This window comes from Equus asinus, chromosome 5, assembly GCF_041296235.1.
Source record: "Equus asinus isolate D_3611 breed Donkey chromosome 5, EquAss-T2T_v2, whole genome shotgun sequence".
Lineage (NCBI taxonomy): Eukaryota > Metazoa > Chordata > Mammalia > Perissodactyla > Equidae > Equus > Equus asinus.
The window spans coordinates 100,742,540-100,759,670 of NC_091794.1; the positions used below are offsets into that span (position 1 = coordinate 100,742,540).

At 54.6% G+C, this 17,131-nt stretch overlaps 1 protein-coding gene across 5 annotated transcripts in view; it reads right to left on the reverse strand.

Moving 5' to 3' along the window:
• The window catches only part of IGSF21 (immunoglobin superfamily member 21), a 240,438-nt gene that overhangs the window by 123,197 nt on the left and 100,110 nt on the right, over positions 1-17,131 (reverse strand). For all 5 annotated transcript variants that reach the window (XM_070510910.1, XM_070510911.1, XM_070510915.1 and 2 more), the window contains exon 2: positions 14,231-14,343. In XM_070510910.1, the coding sequence (XP_070367011.1) occupies positions 14,231-14,254 (24 nt within the window). In that variant the 5' untranslated portion in view covers positions 14,255-14,343. The remainder of the gene's footprint in view (positions 1-14,230; positions 14,344-17,131) is intronic.

The following is a 17,131-nucleotide window of genomic DNA, read 5'->3' on the forward strand; positions in this document are numbered from 1 at the left end:
TTGGCCAACCTAAGAATGACTTGACCTGGTCCTGTTTCTAAGAGCTCATTCTGGTGGCTGCGTGGACACTGGATTAGGGATGAGTGAGGACAAGAGTGGGAGCCGGGAGTGCCATGAGGAGGCTGCCCAGTCTAGGTGGTGATGGAGGCTTCCGAGAGATGGTGGCCAAGAGATGAGAAGCAGCAGGTGGATTCAGGGCGTGTTTTTGAGGGTTGACTAGACGGAAGCCTGTAGGGTGGGGTGGGCACAAAGGAGGGAGGAGACAGGAAAGATCCCTAGGTTTGTGGCTTAAGGAAGCAGGAGGAGGATGGCGCCGCTTACTGAGATGGGGAAGATAGGGAGGAACAGGTTTGGAGGAGAAATACAGCATTTTTGCTTTGGCCACGTCAAGTCTGAGATGCTTATCAGCCACTCTGGGGAGGGGTCCAGAGACTGGTAAATTGGATGCTGCTGCTCTTTTGCTTAAGATCCTTCGAATGCTCCCCGTGGATGTAATCCAACTTCTGTCGCATGGGACCCCAGACGCGGCGTGTTCCGCTTGCGTCTTGATTGCCCTCAGCCGCCTCCTGCCCCCGTCCTTTTCTCCCCCTTCACCGAGCGCCTGTTGGGATCTCCATGGGCCACCTCTGGGCCTCTGCACCCGCGCCTGCCTCTGCTCGCCGTGCCCTGGCCCCTGCTCATTCCGGAACAGCTCCAGACTGGCTGGGGCTCCTCTCTGTGCCTCTGCGACACCCTGTCTCTCCCAGCAGCCCGCCAGTCAGGGCCGGCGTCTCCGAGTGATACCCCGGAGCCCTGCCCAGGTTTCCTATAGGAGTAAGTTCTAGACGCTAAGGAATGAACTGGAGCCTCGCTAATTCAGCGCCCACCAACGCAGACAGGCTCCACGTCTCTCGGCCTCCAAAGCCCTGGCTTTGCGGATTTGATGTTCAGAGTAAACAGGGTTAAGGGGGATGTGGAAACCTCTTAAGGAAATAAACAGCTTTCCAACACCCTCGATTATTTTGGAAGCACCTGCTCACATACGATTAATGCGCCAATTAAAATGATTATTATAACCATTAAAGCAGTCCCCCAAGAACCACTACTTGACAACACTTGTTCAGACTCATTTGAGTTACTCTATCGCCTGCCCAAATAACAATAATAATGATAAAACTTCACTTCTTGAAGGACAGTCTCCAATTTCAGCTTTCACTAACCCAGGCCACCCGTCTCCCTCACCATCGGGATCCCTGAGGGCCGTGCGCCCGGATTCGAAGAGGACCCGGCTCTGGGTGGTGTCACCAAACGTTCTCTAACACTCAGCGAAGGAGCGTGGGCAGCACCCTCGAGAGGCGCACGCGAGGGGCCGCGGGGGAGGGCCTGTCCCTTCCAGCTGTCTATTCCGTGCATTGGTCTCGGGCTGGGTGAACCGCGCTGCCTGTGTCATCTCCGCGGGCAGAAGCTTGTTTTCCCTCAGGTCCTGCTTTGACGCTGACAGCCTCCGTGTGGGTCTGTGACGCCGCCCCTGCAGACAGGCGGCTGCAGCTGTGGGATGATGGGGGCAGCCCAAAGCAGCCCAACCCAGAACGCTCCCCGCCCAGCCCCACCAGCCCTTGCCGCCCCATCCCTGTGGCAGAGGCTGTGGAGCTTCCCAGGGCGAACCCGGAAGGCCCCTGTCCGTTCTGTGAGGACACAGAGATGGTTGGGCTGTAAGGGGAAGTCAGACGGGCCGGTGTACAAACCCTGCTCCACCTGTCTGTCTGTGAGGCTTGGGGCCAGGTACTTAACCTCTCTGGGCTTCCCCAATTCTGAAACAGACAATAGTACCAGCATCAAATTCTGTAAGGATTCAAGGAGGTGGTTTTGTAACGTCCCTGACACAGCGCCTGAGCCACACCACAGCCACGGCCTTAACGATGAGGACGAGGAAGAGAGAGGCTCCCCAAGCCAGAGGGGCTCCTCCCCTCCGCGGCCCAGCCCTCGGCTTGCCCGTCTCTGGGGGGAATCCCTTCACCCCCAGCGTGGTCGGCACGGCCTTCCATGGAGCACCGCTCTGGAGTCAGACTGCCGGGTTCCAAGCCTGACCCGGTCCCACTGCAGCAGCACAACTTTGAGCCAGTTCTGAACCCCCCGACCCGTTTCTGCGGCTCGGAAGCGAGAAGAACGGGCTCACCGGCCGGGCCCTCTCTGCTCTCGCCGTCTTTCCTCCTCCTGCGCCGGGCTCTCTGAGGCCTCCGAAGGCCCGCGGCTGCTCCCTTCTTGGGAGCACCCAGGCAGACGGGCCTCGAGAGGCAGGTGGGGACCCGACCCCGCAGGGCCGTGGGGGGCTTTTGGTCTTTATCCCGAGAACCACGGGGAGGCTTCTCAGGGTGACAGGGACAGACGTGTGTACAAGGCCTTCTGGGTCCGGTCTCACCCACTTCCTTCTTTCTCCCCCGCCTCTCGGCTCCCAGGTGTCTGTGGCCTCACCTCCTCGCCGGTTCACTCAAGGGTGGGGCACCCACATGAGTTGGATTCCCAGAACATTCCCAATCTCCCCTCTCCTGGGGAATCTAGAACTTTCCAGGTGACGCCTGGTGTCCTACACTTGGTGCGTGAACAAGCTGGTTTGGCTGACGCTCCATCCGCACCTTGTCATGACGTCGTCTCTGGGCAGCTGGATTTGATGCGGCAGAGACTTCCAGAGCTGACTTGGACGGCGTCATCCCACTCTGCGTGCACCTGCCCAGGAAGCCGAGGGGCTTCGTTACATCTGACGGGCGGCCGCCCTAAGATTCACTGAGACACTCCAGGCACGGAGAATTCACCAGTCCCCAAGCAGCCCAGCATCGCTGAGAAGCTCTAATTGTGAGAAAATTCTTTACCTCCTCAAGTAAGAGCTTACTTCCGTGTCCCTCAGAACCATATAAGCTATTCATTCATTCATTCATTCATTCATTCTCTACGCTGTCTCTCAGATACAAAGACAAACAGGACATCTGGTCCTTGCCAACAATGGAAGAGAGACTCTCAACTATTACAACCCATCCTCTTGTTGTGAGTGCTCGGCTAGCAGACACCTGTCCCTTTTGGGGGCAGTCCCCACAATTTCAAAGAAGCATGTGTTTGACAGTCTTTTATGTAATACCTATTTCCTCTGCTTAACTACAAGCTCCAGAAGAACAAGGCCACGTTGCTCTTCTTCAGTGCTCTATTTCCATGCTGGGCACATAGTAGGTGCCCAAGAAGCATCTGTTGCTGAAATGAACATGTGAGTCCAGTGCGTTAAGCCGTAGGGCAGACTTCTGAGCATTGTGAGAACCTCACGCGGCCTGGGTCATGGCAGTTGCATGGGGAAGAAGATGGAAGGTGGAAAGGACGAGGAGAGGTCTCTGGGGGTGACACTGCGGCTGAGCCTCTGAGGGCAAGTCGGAGTTCGCCAGATTGGGGGGGTGGCGGGGCATCGCAGGCAGAGGAAGCAGCCTGCACGTCGGGGCAGAGTTGGGAGGGAGCACAGGCACGTTCTGAGAACTGCACACAGGCCACGGGATTCGAGCGGTGGGTCCCTGTGGGAACGTGGCAGGAAGCGAGGCTGGAGAAATCAGTCATCGGAGCCTGAATCAAGAAGGACCTTGCATGCTGGGTCGATGACCTTGAACTTGGTCCTTAGGATGACCGGGAGCTCTTATGAGGACAATCAGATGTGTGTTTTGGAAGGGCGCCAGGCTGCGCCTGTCTACCACGGGGAAACTGTGCATCTCTGGGCATCCGTGATCCAGGGCATCTCTGAGTCTCCCAGTAAGAGGACACAGTCACCCTTCACACGGGGACTGCACATCCAACACGGAAAAGACGGGGAGAGGAGGAGGGACGTAGGAGGGAGGGGACCCCGAGCCGGTTTTCTGGGAAGCATCCTTCATTTCAGTCACATTATCTTACTCTGTTGGCGTGCCAGAGCGGAAATTCACCTTAACCCTTCCTGGCGAGTTAAGTCAGCCCCCCTGTCGCTCAAACCCCGCAGGACTAAGTCAGGCAGAGTCTGCTGGAAACCCACTCTGGGCTTAACCTGGCTCTGGAGTTCACTGGCTCCGAAGCCCCAACAGCAGCTCAGGCCAGGATCTCCAGCCCTGATGAAGAATTGTCCAAGCCTCACGCTGGGGGACGCCCTGACCTGTAAGCGCCAGCCTCTTTCCCCACCCCAGGGGCCTCTACAGGAAAGGAAAGGAGGAGAGAGGTTGGTTGTAAGGTGGGAAGGAAACAGCACATTCTGTAGAGACCATCTCAATCTACCCTTTTATTTCACTGATGACGATCCTGAGGCTCAGAGAGGGGAAGTTATTTGCTCAAGGTCACACAGCAGGATGTTTAGTCCCCAGGTCCCTACTCTGTGCACTTGGTAACTGAGGAAAATTTCCCCAGAGTGAGCCAGTCATCAGCACGTCCCACATGGATCTGCCAGTCTACTGGGTCTGTCACAACCATCCAATGGGAGAGCTGCTTCCTGGAGGAGTCCATGTGTGGCCCAGTACAATGTCTTGTTATTTGGGTGTCCACACCAATGCTGGCACCCCCTCTCAACAGTTTGGGAGCCAAGAGCTCTTATCAGCCCCATACGAAAGCATCTGGGCAGAGAAATGGTCTCATTGTCAATATCAGAAACCTAATCTTAATCCCGCAAAGAGAATGGATTTCTCTGGTCAAAACACCTCCCCTGGCGCCAGGGAGAGCGGTGACGTGCTGTTAGAGCGAGCCTCTCCTTTCTTCCCATCGTATCTCCTTTTCCCATCCAAAGGCATCTACGCACAAAAACAGGCGACTGGCCTGTGGCGTCTGGACTGAGCCCCACCCCGGCCACTCTTCCCATCTTGGGCCGACGGCAGCACCCCTGCCCCCAGGTCCCCAGGATGCTCCTGGACCCCAGGCTTCCTGACGCGGCCTCGTAGCCCCTGGGTCTCCCAGATCCATCGTGAGTGTGGACCGTGATGACCCACGGGTGGAGTTAATGACACCCCGTGCATTTCATATTCACATTTGCCCCCATTCAGCAAACACCCGGACACGCACTGCTACTGTTCCTGAGCTCTTCAGGGGGTGTCACAGGCCCCTTCGAGAACATTCAGTCCTTTCCCTCCAAAGACACATACAACATATTGGCATACTTTCTGGGGTTCGAAGCACCCCCAGAAGGCCACCCACGTACTCTCTAAGGATCCAGAGACTCCATGTAAAGCCCCTGGTCTGGGGCCTGCCGGCACCATGGCACACATAGAGAACCAGATAAATAAAACTCAGCCACAGACACCAGGACGAGCCGGATAGCAAAAATGCCAAGTGGCATCTCTCTAATGGAAGCAGGGACAAAACGCCGGGGGGACACAGCCAGAGGCTCTCTGAGTCCCGTCTTGGTGAGCGAGGCCAGAGGCTCCACAGAGGGGAGAATGACTGAGATCTGGCCCCGCGGGAAAGACAGGATAAGGTCACAAAAGCGAAACCTATTTGCCCTGCACCGTGGGTGATGGAAACAGCTGGTCTGCAGATGTCTCCTTTGTCTCACATGGGCCCCTGTGAGATGCCTGGGGGACTCAGTCAAGCCCGTCGGCCAGATGAGGAAGCAGATCTTTGTAACTCGATGATGCTTGCTGGTCTGGACGCTCTGCCTGAGAGGGAAGTGCGTCCACCTCCTTCTTTGTATCTCCAGCCCCAGGACCGAGCAGGTTGTGTGAATGGCTGTCATTGTCCAAAGGCCACTGAGTTAACTGATGGTAGCACTGGGGTCTCTCCTCCAAATACCAGATGCATTTCTTAATCACTCTAGAACCCCCTAAACTCTCTGGAAAGCCACTTGCACATTCTCGAGGAGGAGAGCAAGGCTGCCGCCGGTTCCAGATTGTAAGGAGGGGGTAGTTTGGAGTAGATAATGTACTTGGTAGCTTATGATGGCTGTGCAAACCCAGATGGACCACACAGAAGCAATCATGTCTTTACGTTATCTGCAAAGGCTTCTCCAGAAGTTCAACGTCGGATCCCTTTAATAGTCCAAACCTCAAGGCCACGCCACAGCTGGTCTCAGTGCTCTCCTCAACCCACTCTAGCCAGGTTTTTGCCTCCACTAACCCCACAGAGGTAGCTCTTATCCAGGTCTCCACTGGGCTCCATGCCGCCAAATTCATGGTCATTTCTCTCTTCTCATCTTAAGTCACCTTGCTGCAGAATCGGACACAGCTGACCAGCCTCCTTGGGATCTGGGACACCCCACTCTCCTAGCGTCCTTCACATCCTGCTGGCTGCTCCATCAGTCTCTTGGCTGGTCTACTTTTCTGTCTCTAAATCTTGAGTGCCCCAGGGTCGAGCACTGGGTGCCTTTCTCTTGCCGCCCTGCCCAGGTCATCGCATCCAGGCCTGTGGCTTTAGATCCACATACTCGGATGACCCCCAGGTATAAATCTCCAGGCCTGACCTCTGCCCAGAATTCCAGACTTGCAGCCTCTGCTGCTGCTCTGACAGCTCCCTCGCCATGTCTGAGAGGCACCCGAAACCTCCCATGACTGACAGAGGATCCCTCCCGCCATTCTCCTCCCGCCTCCCTCCCAGTCTCAGGAAACAGCGTCGTCCCCCCACACCTGGCTGCTCAAGCCTGAAAGGCAAGAGTCGTCCTGAGTCTTCCGTCCCCTCATCCCTCCCAGTGTTAGCAAGCCCTTCAGAAGCTGCCGCAAGTCACAGCAGAATTCTTTGCCCTCCCGTCATCTCCACTACCGCCTCCTGCTCCTCACCCAAGCCACTGTTGCCTCCCGCCTGAACTGTTACGATAACCTCCAGGGTGGTCTCTGCTTCCAGTCTTGCCTCTCCTACAGCCCATTCTCCACCCTCAAGTGACCTTTTAATAAAGTCAACCAGATCCTGTGACGCCCCTGCTGAAAACCCTCCACAATCCCCTGCTGCCCTTAGAGTGACGCCAGAGCCCCAGGTCCCCGGAGCACAAGGCCCGGCGTGAGCGGTCCTCCCCATCTGTCTCGCTTCCTCTCTTCACTCTCCCCCTCCCTGGCTACATTCCAGCCACGCAGGGTGCTCTCTTTTGGTTCTTTGAACATGCAAAGCTTGTTCCCAACATGGGCCCTTTGCGTTGGCTCCTCTCTCTGCCTGGGGTGCTCCATCTCCTGCCCTTGGCATGGCAGGTTCCTCGTTGCCTTTGAGATCTCGGCTTAAATGAGAGTATTTCCTGACCATCCCTTCCTAGCCCATCAGCCTGTGTTAGTTACAGGCACCGCCCTCATCATTACCTGGTCTTTTTCTTGCTCATCTGTTTAGCTCCTCCCCCAAGGTAAACCACGAGATTTTGGGATCTTCCTTGATGGGCCCCCAGTGCCTACGACCATCCAGCTCAGTACCTAGGTGCTGAATTGATGTTGAATGAATGAATGGAGCAGCTCCCTCTGTCAGAGTCCCCCAAATACCAGAACGTGGTCCCTGGCTGGGCCAAGTGCTGTACAATCACCCGGAGAGCTCGTTAGAAGTACAAATGCCCTGAGGTCTGATCCTGGAGATTCTGGTTCGATAACTGTAGAATGAGGCTCAGCCATCAGTATGTTTCTACGGGCGCCTCTGGAAACGGTAAGGGGCAGTCAGAGCGGGCAACTCCTGACCCTTTACAACCAAAGTTCCATTGAAGACCAAGGATCGGGGCCACAATACTTGCGATCCACACTCTGATCTCTGAGGGGAGCCCAAGGTTTCTCCCGTTACTCCACCCCCAGAAGGAGGAGCTGTGTGATACGTGGGTCTGGGATGGACACGACCTAAGGCGGAGGGTGGAGTAAAAGCATCGCAACGGAACTAGACTTGGAAACTGGTTCTGATTTCCTCTTTACGTGTCATTACATTTATCCCACAATCAGCTTGCCTTTCATGGGCCCTCTCTCTCGGGTTCTCTCTTTCCTCTTACGTGTCTGCTGTGACGAGACTGGGCATGGGATATTCCTCATCAGAGAGTGTCTGCCCCCTTGCGAGGCCAGGGGCAGAGGATGGAGGCCTCGACGAGGCAGCTTGGACCAGAGTGGACCTCTGTGCCAAGGTCTCTTGTTTTCCTCACTCCCTTCCTCCTCCAGATCTTGAAGCTGTAAGATCTGTGAGCTCACAATCAGGACGTGGACCTAGGAGAGTAACAAGGAGCGGCCAGCGTGAGTGGTTTCCAGGCTGGGCTCGAAGCCAGAGGGGTGAAAGGGTCGGTCCAGCCCAGTTCTCCAGGACGTGGGCCCCGGTCTCTGCTCATCACCAAGAGTATACCTGCCTTCTTAGCCTTATGACGCCACTGGACTGTAATGTCCCCTTATGATCATCACTTTCTCTTTTGTTTCAGACAAGAAAAGATTGTCAAGGACTGCGACTAAGAGAGAGCCAATGCCAGTAAACCATTTTGAAAGAACTCCTTGCTTCAGAGAGAGCTAAGATCCACTGAAACGGCTTAGCCATGTGACGATATTTCCAGGAACTGAAATCCAGTGAGTTCACCAGCATAACCACACAGGAACAAAGAGTGTACCGGCTTAAAGTGTTGTCTCTGCCTGTCCGCCTTGGGAACGTAGGATGAAATTCAAGGAATCTGATGTTGGTGATCTTCCCAAACAACTTCCACTCTTGTTTTGTAGTTTCCCCTTTCTGGGTCCCTTAAGTACCAAGAGACATGACCGGCCAATGGCTACCATTTATGGAACAGGTGCCACAGTGAGCCAGACATGGCTTGTTGGGTTGCAGACGTCTCACGTCAGTCTACGATGTCGGTGTTGTCCTGTCCGATTTCACATGAGGTTTTTAAACGCAGAAGGGTTAGGTCACTGCCCAAGGCACATACTCCAAACTCATAGACAGGTATTCTGATGCCTAAGCCCTCTCTTTCTCCCTTACCCCTCCCAGCCTCTGGGTCAATCCTTTCTCTAATGGTCCAGAGCAGCCTTAAACCCTCACTGCAGAGGCCCCAAGGGGGAGCTCCCCCCAGCCAGGCGGCATCATAGAGGCATCTACACCACAAACAAGCACGAGGCTCACGTGCCCCGCAAGGTGAAAGAGGCGAGATAAGGGGCTCCTTAAAGTAGGGGCGTTATCACTGTCTGTAGATCTCTTCTCTCTCTATCTCACTCCGTGGCTCTCTTTTCTGTGGCCTTGTAACCTGGGCCCAGCGCAGCTCTTGGGAACAAATTGCGAAGGAAAGACGCAAAACAAAGAAGAGATGATAAAAACTGCTGTGAAAAGTTAAATTCCCATGATTCTCTGTGGCTGTTAATGGATTTCTATGATATACACAGACCTCTGGCTTTGTCTGCTGGGCAGGTGACCTCCAACTAAATGAGTTTAGTCAGTGTCCCCTAACAAGAAATGTTCCTGTTTCTCCACACTTCACCAAGCCCCCTGAGTATACAGAGACCCTCACTCCCCCACAAACAGACAGATACCATCAGCTGTGCGCACATGCCCACCTGAGACAGAAGTGGGCTATGCAGCCCCACCTGTCAAAACATGCGCACGCGTTTGTGTTCACAGCTCTCCTGTTCGTTCACTTAAGCATTCACTGGGGTGACTCTGCAGTAGGCGTTGCAGATACAGCAAGGAAAAGATGCAGCTTTCGTGCTTGAGATGCTCACGGCCCACTGGACAGACAGGCGTTTCGACACGATGAGGTAAGAGCTGCAGCAGAGACTCACAAAGGGGAATCACGGAGGAGAGAGTGTCTAGAACTTTCTGGAGAAGTCAAAGAAGGCAAAATGAGCTGAGACATAGTCTCTTTGGATGGCCTCAGTTTCTTCATCTGAAAAAGAAGCTTAACAATAGCAGCCACCTCAGAGTGCCAACATGAAATGCAATGTAGCCTTGTACATAAAGCATTTGACCCAGCGCCCAGCCTGAGTAAAGGCTCAGTGATGTTAACCACCCACATTAGTATTAGCAGCATTACTAAATGAGCCCCCAGTTGTAGGCGTAAATGCACAGAAATTATTAACTAAAGGATATTATTTATCATTCATTTTCTAGAACTACGTCCTGAGTTTGACGCTAGGGTAGTTTGGTTGTTAGACGACAGCTTCCTACTGGCCAAGTGTGGAATTGCACCTCTACTCTATTAGCCACTATGTATTTCCGGGAAAAAAAAGAAAGCTATGTGCCTGAGCTGTGAAGATGGAGCCTTGGAAACTCAAATCTGGTGAGAGAAACCCAGGCAGGAGTGAGGAGAATATGGGGAGAAGGTAAAAAGGCTGTGAGGCATCCTGGAGTTGAACTGGCCTTCGATAGACAACTATGATACCCAGCATCTTAGGGGCCTGGCAAATCTCTTGACATCTTCTCTATGTTTTCAAAAAAGCCTTTTGAGAATGATGACGCCTTTCCAACCTCCCACCCCCCACAATCTAACAATGGCAGGTTACAAAACAAATAAAATTTGTTTTTCTGAAATTCACTTTAGAGTGAGTTTGCCTGGAAAGCTGGCTCGGTGAGAGGTCCCCGATATTCCTTGTCAGGAAAGCACAGTATATTCCAGAGGCCACAGAAAAAACTTTCAAATACCTATAGCAGGCCGCCCAGTAGAACTTTCTGGGATGGCAGGGATGTTCTATGCCCGGTACTCTGCCCAATATGGTACCACTAACTATGGGTGGCCAGTGAGCTCCTGAAAAGTGGTTAGTCTGACTGAGGAGAAGGATTGTTATTTTAATTGGATTTAATTAAATTTAAATAGCCACATGTGACTAGTGGCTGCCATATCGGACAGCACGGACCCTGGGGCTCGGATCACATATACTTTCTTGAGCCTTTTCTCTAGTTTTGGCATCTTCTTCTGCAAGTTGGCCAGACCCAGTGGCAGAGTGTCCAAGGCACAGGCCTGGCCAGCTCCTCCCAGCACCGGTCCCCACCTCACCCCTAAGGGATCCACAAGGCAAGACCTTCCTAAATGTCCAGCCAGAGGTCTCGTTAACCCCAAGGGGTGATCCCCTTGGCTTCAGACGATTTCATCAGCTCCCCCAATCTATCCAAAGAATCCAGTCCATTCACTAGTTTCCAAAAGCTCAGGATGACCCCACTGCTAAGATGATGTCTTTGGGACCAGAGGGGCGGCCGCTGCGCTTTACACAGGTTTTGGGCCATTTTGTGCCCCCTGGGCTGAACGGGCAGAGGCAGCCTCATCACAATGCCCTGCTTTTCCCTTCTAAATGGATTGGAGACACAGCCCTGGCTGGGCCTGTGTACCCTATTCATCTCCTTCCAAGCCAGGCTCTGTGAGCTCATTCACGGAGGATGGGTGAAGGAAGCGGGGACGCCAGCACACATACAGAAAACAATGCTGGCAGCTCCTTGTTTGGGGGGCGGCCATGGGGACACAGAGATGGGGAGATGAAGCTAGGGGGTTAGTCTTGCGGAGAGGGGGCTCTGACTGAGAAAGGAACCTGGGGCTCCCGTAGCTGCTTCTCCCACCCCCTCCAGAAGCCCTGCCCCAGCCTTGGCTTCAGGAGCCCCCATCTTGGTAAGTGCTTATCTCTCTCCGTTCAGCTGGCTCCTTGGGAAAAGAGGCGATGGGGAGGGAAGAACAGAGTGACAGCAGGCAAAGAGAGAACTGGCAGCATGGAGTCACTTCCCAGGAATTCCCTCCTGCCCATAGACAGGCACGCGAGGCTCCCCAGGTCCCAAGGAGAGCCCCAAGTCAGCTGAGCTGCTCCCTCAGTCCAGCTACAGAAGCAAAAAGACCCAAGTATTTGGCTCTGGTGGGCAATTTGCATGTAATTTGCATACATCTGCATACCCCCGCTCCAGAAGCCCTCAGTCAAAGGATGTGAAATGAAATAAAATAAATTAATTAGTGCAGCCTTCCATGGCCCGTTATGCAGGGCCTGACACCCTAAGAGATGTACTAGCTGAGTTTTAAAGCAATCAATGTGATGGCAGGCTAAGATGGAGAGAGATGGGGTGGGCGGCTGAAGGGGAGTTCTCAGCTTCCGGGGTAGAAAAGGGAGGGAAAGTGTCCCTCTGAATTGGAAGCCTGGCACTGTCCTCCTGCCCCAGCCCTGTCCCCCATCTTCAGAGAGCACAGCGTTGACCACATGGAGGCCTGCTCCTGGTTTCCTATCTAGACCTGGCACTGGCATTGCCTGGCAGCCACCTCTGCAGAAAGATTTTTACCACGGATGCGGTAACATTCGATTTCAAACACGGGAGAGAATATTTGCTCCAAGGGCTGGGAAGGCAATGAAGTGCCACCAGCATTTTCCCGTCTCCAAGCTCCCTCCCACCTTCACCCCCACTCACTGTTACTGTTGGGTCCCCATATTTCTCTCTGCCAGCGGGGCACGCCCTTCACCACCCCTCACTCCCATCCCATCTACGGATGGTAGAGGGAGACGCGGCCGCATCGTCAGCAGTGAGCTGGAGTTACTTCAGCCCCGTCCTCCTGCCAGGTGCTAATGAGAGGCTCACAGCGTGTGTCAGCCAAGCAGTTCCCATATCATGTAAATACGTCTCTTAGGATTCAGTTTGTGGCACTATTTAACATATGCCTTGACTTCCTCCAGGCCCGCTGATCTATCCAGGATAGAAACCTCATTTAAAGCTGGGGCCCCGCGGGGTGCCAAATGTTAGGTCCACACCTGCGGGGTCGCACACTGCCACAAGAGCTGGGGTGGAGGACCTTAGAGCTGATTCCAAGGGGGAGGGGCTACCATACTAAGATGGAGGACAAAGATTTGGGTTAAAAGGAGCTCAGGTCACAGCCAATGAAATAGCCACGACAACCAGCAAATGATGACCCCAAGACCAAGAATGCAAGACAACAGCAAGGACAGGGTGTTTAAAGTAAGTCTGGACCAAGAGCGAGAAGGAGATTGAGGAGTGCAGCTCTGAGCCAAACCTGCGAATGGTGAGTGTGCCCCAGCGCGGCCCTGTGACCCCGGGTTTCCATGCACAGCACGTGGATGTGGTACAGCATGAAGGAGCAAAGGAGTCAGTGCCAGGATCACGAGGCTGTGCCCGCCCCGTCCCCCACCCCTCTCCTCCACCCCCATCCAGAGCAGCTCCGTTTGACTGCGTCATCTATTGGTTTCGTCTGAAGAAAGGGGGACGCAGCTTGCAAGGGTTAGAGAAGTGTTGTTTTCGATCAGGGGTTGGCAAACCATGGCCAGTGGACCAATCAGCCCACAGCCTGGTTTTGTACGACCTACGAGCCAAGGATGATGTTTCACCTTTTCTAACGGTTGAAAAAAATAAGGAAGAAGAACATTTTGCGACACATAAAAATTATAGGAGATTTGAGTTTCGGCACCCATGAATAAAGTTTTACTGGAACCCGGCCACGCCCTTCCTCTGACACACTGTCTGTGGCTGTTTTCCCACCTACAACAGGAGAGCTGAGTAGTTGCCACAGGAGCATATGGTCCCCAGAGAGGGAAATATTTACTATCTGGGCCTCTCAGAATAATCTTGCCAGCCCCTGTTTTACATCAGGGAAGGGGAGCTCTCCGCCTACCCCATTCCCCACACGGCGGTACCTTGTGCTGTGCAGACTTGAGCACAGGATTGCAAGAAGAACGTCAGTGACAACTGGACCTTCTTCTGAGCCTGGCCACCTTCCACTCCCTTGTGGCAAAGGGAGACCAGGCTGGGATGCTCGGTCCAGACACACGAAGGTTTCCATCAGCGGCTGAAAAGGCCAACGCTTGTGCCTAAGACCCACAGCTGGTCATCCTATTGCCAACACTTGGGACCTGGGCAGGTGGGCATCTGCACATCTCTAACAACATCGCACCTCAGCCCTAAACTCAGGGTGTCAGGCCAGGACTAGCCCTATACGAAATAGAATAGGAGGCAGGCTTTCTCCGTAATCTGGTTTTGAAGAAGGTGGGAGGCTGTCCTGTCCTTCTCTCTCCCCTACCAAAAACACGACTCAAAGACTACACCCAAAATGCCATCCTTCCACATTCCTTCGATGGGACACTGCTGTAGGGTCCGCAGAGACCTTAGTGACTCATACTTGGTACTAGTGGGGCTTTCTGAGCACAGGGTCACGTCAGGGACACAAAGAACAAGATAGATTCTGAGGGCAGAACACAAGGCTGGGCAAAGCGGACTTTGAGGAGGTTTCGGCAGAAGACAGGGACCCGGCAGAGGGCACAGGGCAGCTGGGGGCTGGGTTAGGGCTGAGGCCATAGCCAAGCCTGTGAGGGTCTCCAGAGGTGGTCTGGGGACTTCACCCTCAGCCCTGGCTGTGGGCGCAGAGGGGACAGTGGCAGCAGCTTACCCGGTACCACACGATCTCACGCATGCGACCATCCGTCTTGAAGTTACACTTCAAGGTCACGGCGTCTCCGGCCACCACGGGTGGGAGGGGCTCAATGTTGACAGTCAAGTAGGCTGTGGAAGAAAGGAGAAAGGGACAGTGAGGGCACGAGCTGATCAGGAGCAGGGTGGGGCTGACCGGGGCGGGGTGGGGGAGAGAGTGGATGCAACCGTGGGGGGTGCTGTTCACGCGGTAGTCTGCGTGATGGGTGACTGTGGGCCTGAGTGGGGCTCCATTGACCTCTTCTTCCTTCCCATTGACGTCTGCCTCTCTGGGAAGCTCTTTGGCTCCCACGGAGCCCTCCAACCTGAAAACATTTCTTGGGAGGAATTTTCCCATGAAAATAGGACCTGCTGGCACTTGGAGGAAGTGCCCCGATGTATTTCTACAGGATATCCCAGAGAAACGGGCCTGTGGTCAAACAGGGCCCCTCCATCCCCCCTTTAGAGAGTCGCAACATTCGTGGGTGAGTAAGCCCTGCAGGAAAGGAACTCACTGAAATGCCTTTGAGCTAGTGTTTCCAAACCTCCCTGACCATCGGCCCCTTGGCCATCCCTCAAACCCCACCAGGAGCCTACGCAGCCAGGGTCGCGTGAAGCCCACATTGGGATATGGCGTTCCAGGTGCCCAGACCCCTCCACTCCCAGCCTCATAACCAAATTACTCCCGGAGAGAAGAAGGGAAGAGAACCCTGAGATACTGTTGTTTGCTTCCTGAGCCCCCAAATCTCCCATCACACACACCCTGCCACCCAGAGGGAGACGTAGTTCCCCCCTTGGCCATGGCGGTGGTGATGGTAGTGGAGGGAGAGGGGAAGGGTGGGCCAGCTGCCTGGAAAGGGGTCTCAAACCTCTGCAATGCCCAGATGATGCCGCTCGCCCCCAGCTGCCCCTGGGAAAACCTCCCAGCCCCCAGGAGCTGGGACTCTTGCCCTGCAGCCACCCCTGGGGAGCACTGCTACCTCCACACCAAAGTCCAGCCTGGCCAGGCCTCCGACCCACTCCTCTGCCTCCAGAACCCCAGCCCAAGGGGCGGGGCGCCCACTGCAGCTCGTCAGGGGAGCTCATTCTTGAGCCGATTGTCCAGGCTCATTGTTTTGTTTCCCACCAGCTGATGTCCAGCCATTGATCTAATGGATCAATCCAGTCCGATCGTCTTAATGAGAAAACTAGCCAGGATGGGTTCGGGGATTTCAATTGTACAGGCAACCTGAGCGGATCGAGCCCAGGGGCCTGACCCCTGCCTGGAACTTAATGGTTACAACACTCCAGAAAAAAAACCAAAACAAATAAGAATCAACCTTGGAAGCATCAATTTGGAAGCTGGAGTCAGACTCGACCTGCGTGGTCCGAGCTTCAGGTCCCAGTGCCCAGGTGAGGGGTAAGGAATGGGGCTTGCCCCTAGGCAGCCTCTAACTTAGGCCAGAGGACAGGTGTGCAGGGAGCCCAAGTGGTCCATGAGAGCAGCAACTGGAGCTAACTGGACAGGCAAACCTTCTGTGTCCTTTCCTCACTCATTCAGCCCCAAAGTTTGCTGCCACCTGCTCTGAGCAGGCCCCGGGCTGGGATCCAGGAAGCAGGGTGGCTTGAACATCATCCCATTCTCCAGGAGCGCACAGTGGGGGGACAGGTTCACCACATGTTCACACTCAGTGGGCCAGGGTGATGTAGGAGGGAGGTGGGGGGCTGTGGGAGGGGAAAGGGGAAACCTGGCCCAGCCTGGCTGACCAGGGAAGTCCCCAGCCCAGCTGGGTCCCAAGCCACGACAAACAAGGAGGCCACCCACAAGGGGATGAACCCCATCGAGAGAGGACCCTGAGGCAGGCCAAGCCGAGTGTGAAATGGTAACAAGGGCTCCTGTTTCCATGGCGCCCACTCTGAGGCCACCGCTGGGCTCAGTGCTTAAGACACACTCACTCATGCAACTGGCACGACAATCCTGGGAGAGGAATAAATATTATCCTCACTTTCCATGGAGAAACAGAGAGGTGAAGCAACCTGCCAAGAGCACACAGCTGTAAGTGGCAGAGCTTGGGTTCAAACCCAGACCTTCTGTTCCATTTTGACCCCCACGCTCTGTACAGCCTCTTTAATGATGGGAGAGGAGGAAAGAGCCAGCAGACATTTCACGTCCAGCCCTGGGGAGGAGGCGGTGTGTTACTGGGGGGCCATGGCAGGAGTCTAGGACCCGGTCCCAGCTTTGGGCTGAGCCCCTGGCTCACTTTTCCAGTGGAGCTGCCCTCTCTGGGGGATCTCACCTTTGAAGGTACAGCTAAGAGTGGGCATCATCAGTCCAGATGGCTGAGGAGCTCAAGACCAGAGAAGGGCCGCCCCCGGAAGGAGACAGGAAGGACACTCTCTCAGAGGCATCAATCTTCCGGCCAGTCCACGGTGGGTGCAGATGGTGCCGGCATGGGAGGCGGGCAGGGGGGATGGAGGTGCCAGCTTGTGGGGTCACCGTTTGTTGGCAAGCCATGGGGGAATTACACGTGTGAGAGCGGTGGGGGTTGGCAGGGATGGCTGGAGCGCTGGGAACTGGTGACAGTGTTAGGGGCACCACAGGTATAGCAGATGTCTAAGGCGACGGGATGCACAGGGGCCTGCCCGGGTGAGAGCAGGGAGCAGCCCACTGCACATCTGAGAGAGGGGTCCCTGGGACACAGGAGGAGGAGAATTAGAAGGTGGGTGCATGAGTGGGTGGTTCTGACATCTGAGACAGCTTTTCCCAGAGTGTGTACAGAATAGGGAGCTTCTAATAAGCGTTTCAGGCAACAAGGCTTCTGTTATCAGCTAAATGTGAGAAATATTGGGCTAAACAAAATTAAACACGTTCCTTCCCTTTGAGACTTCTCAGAACCTTTCT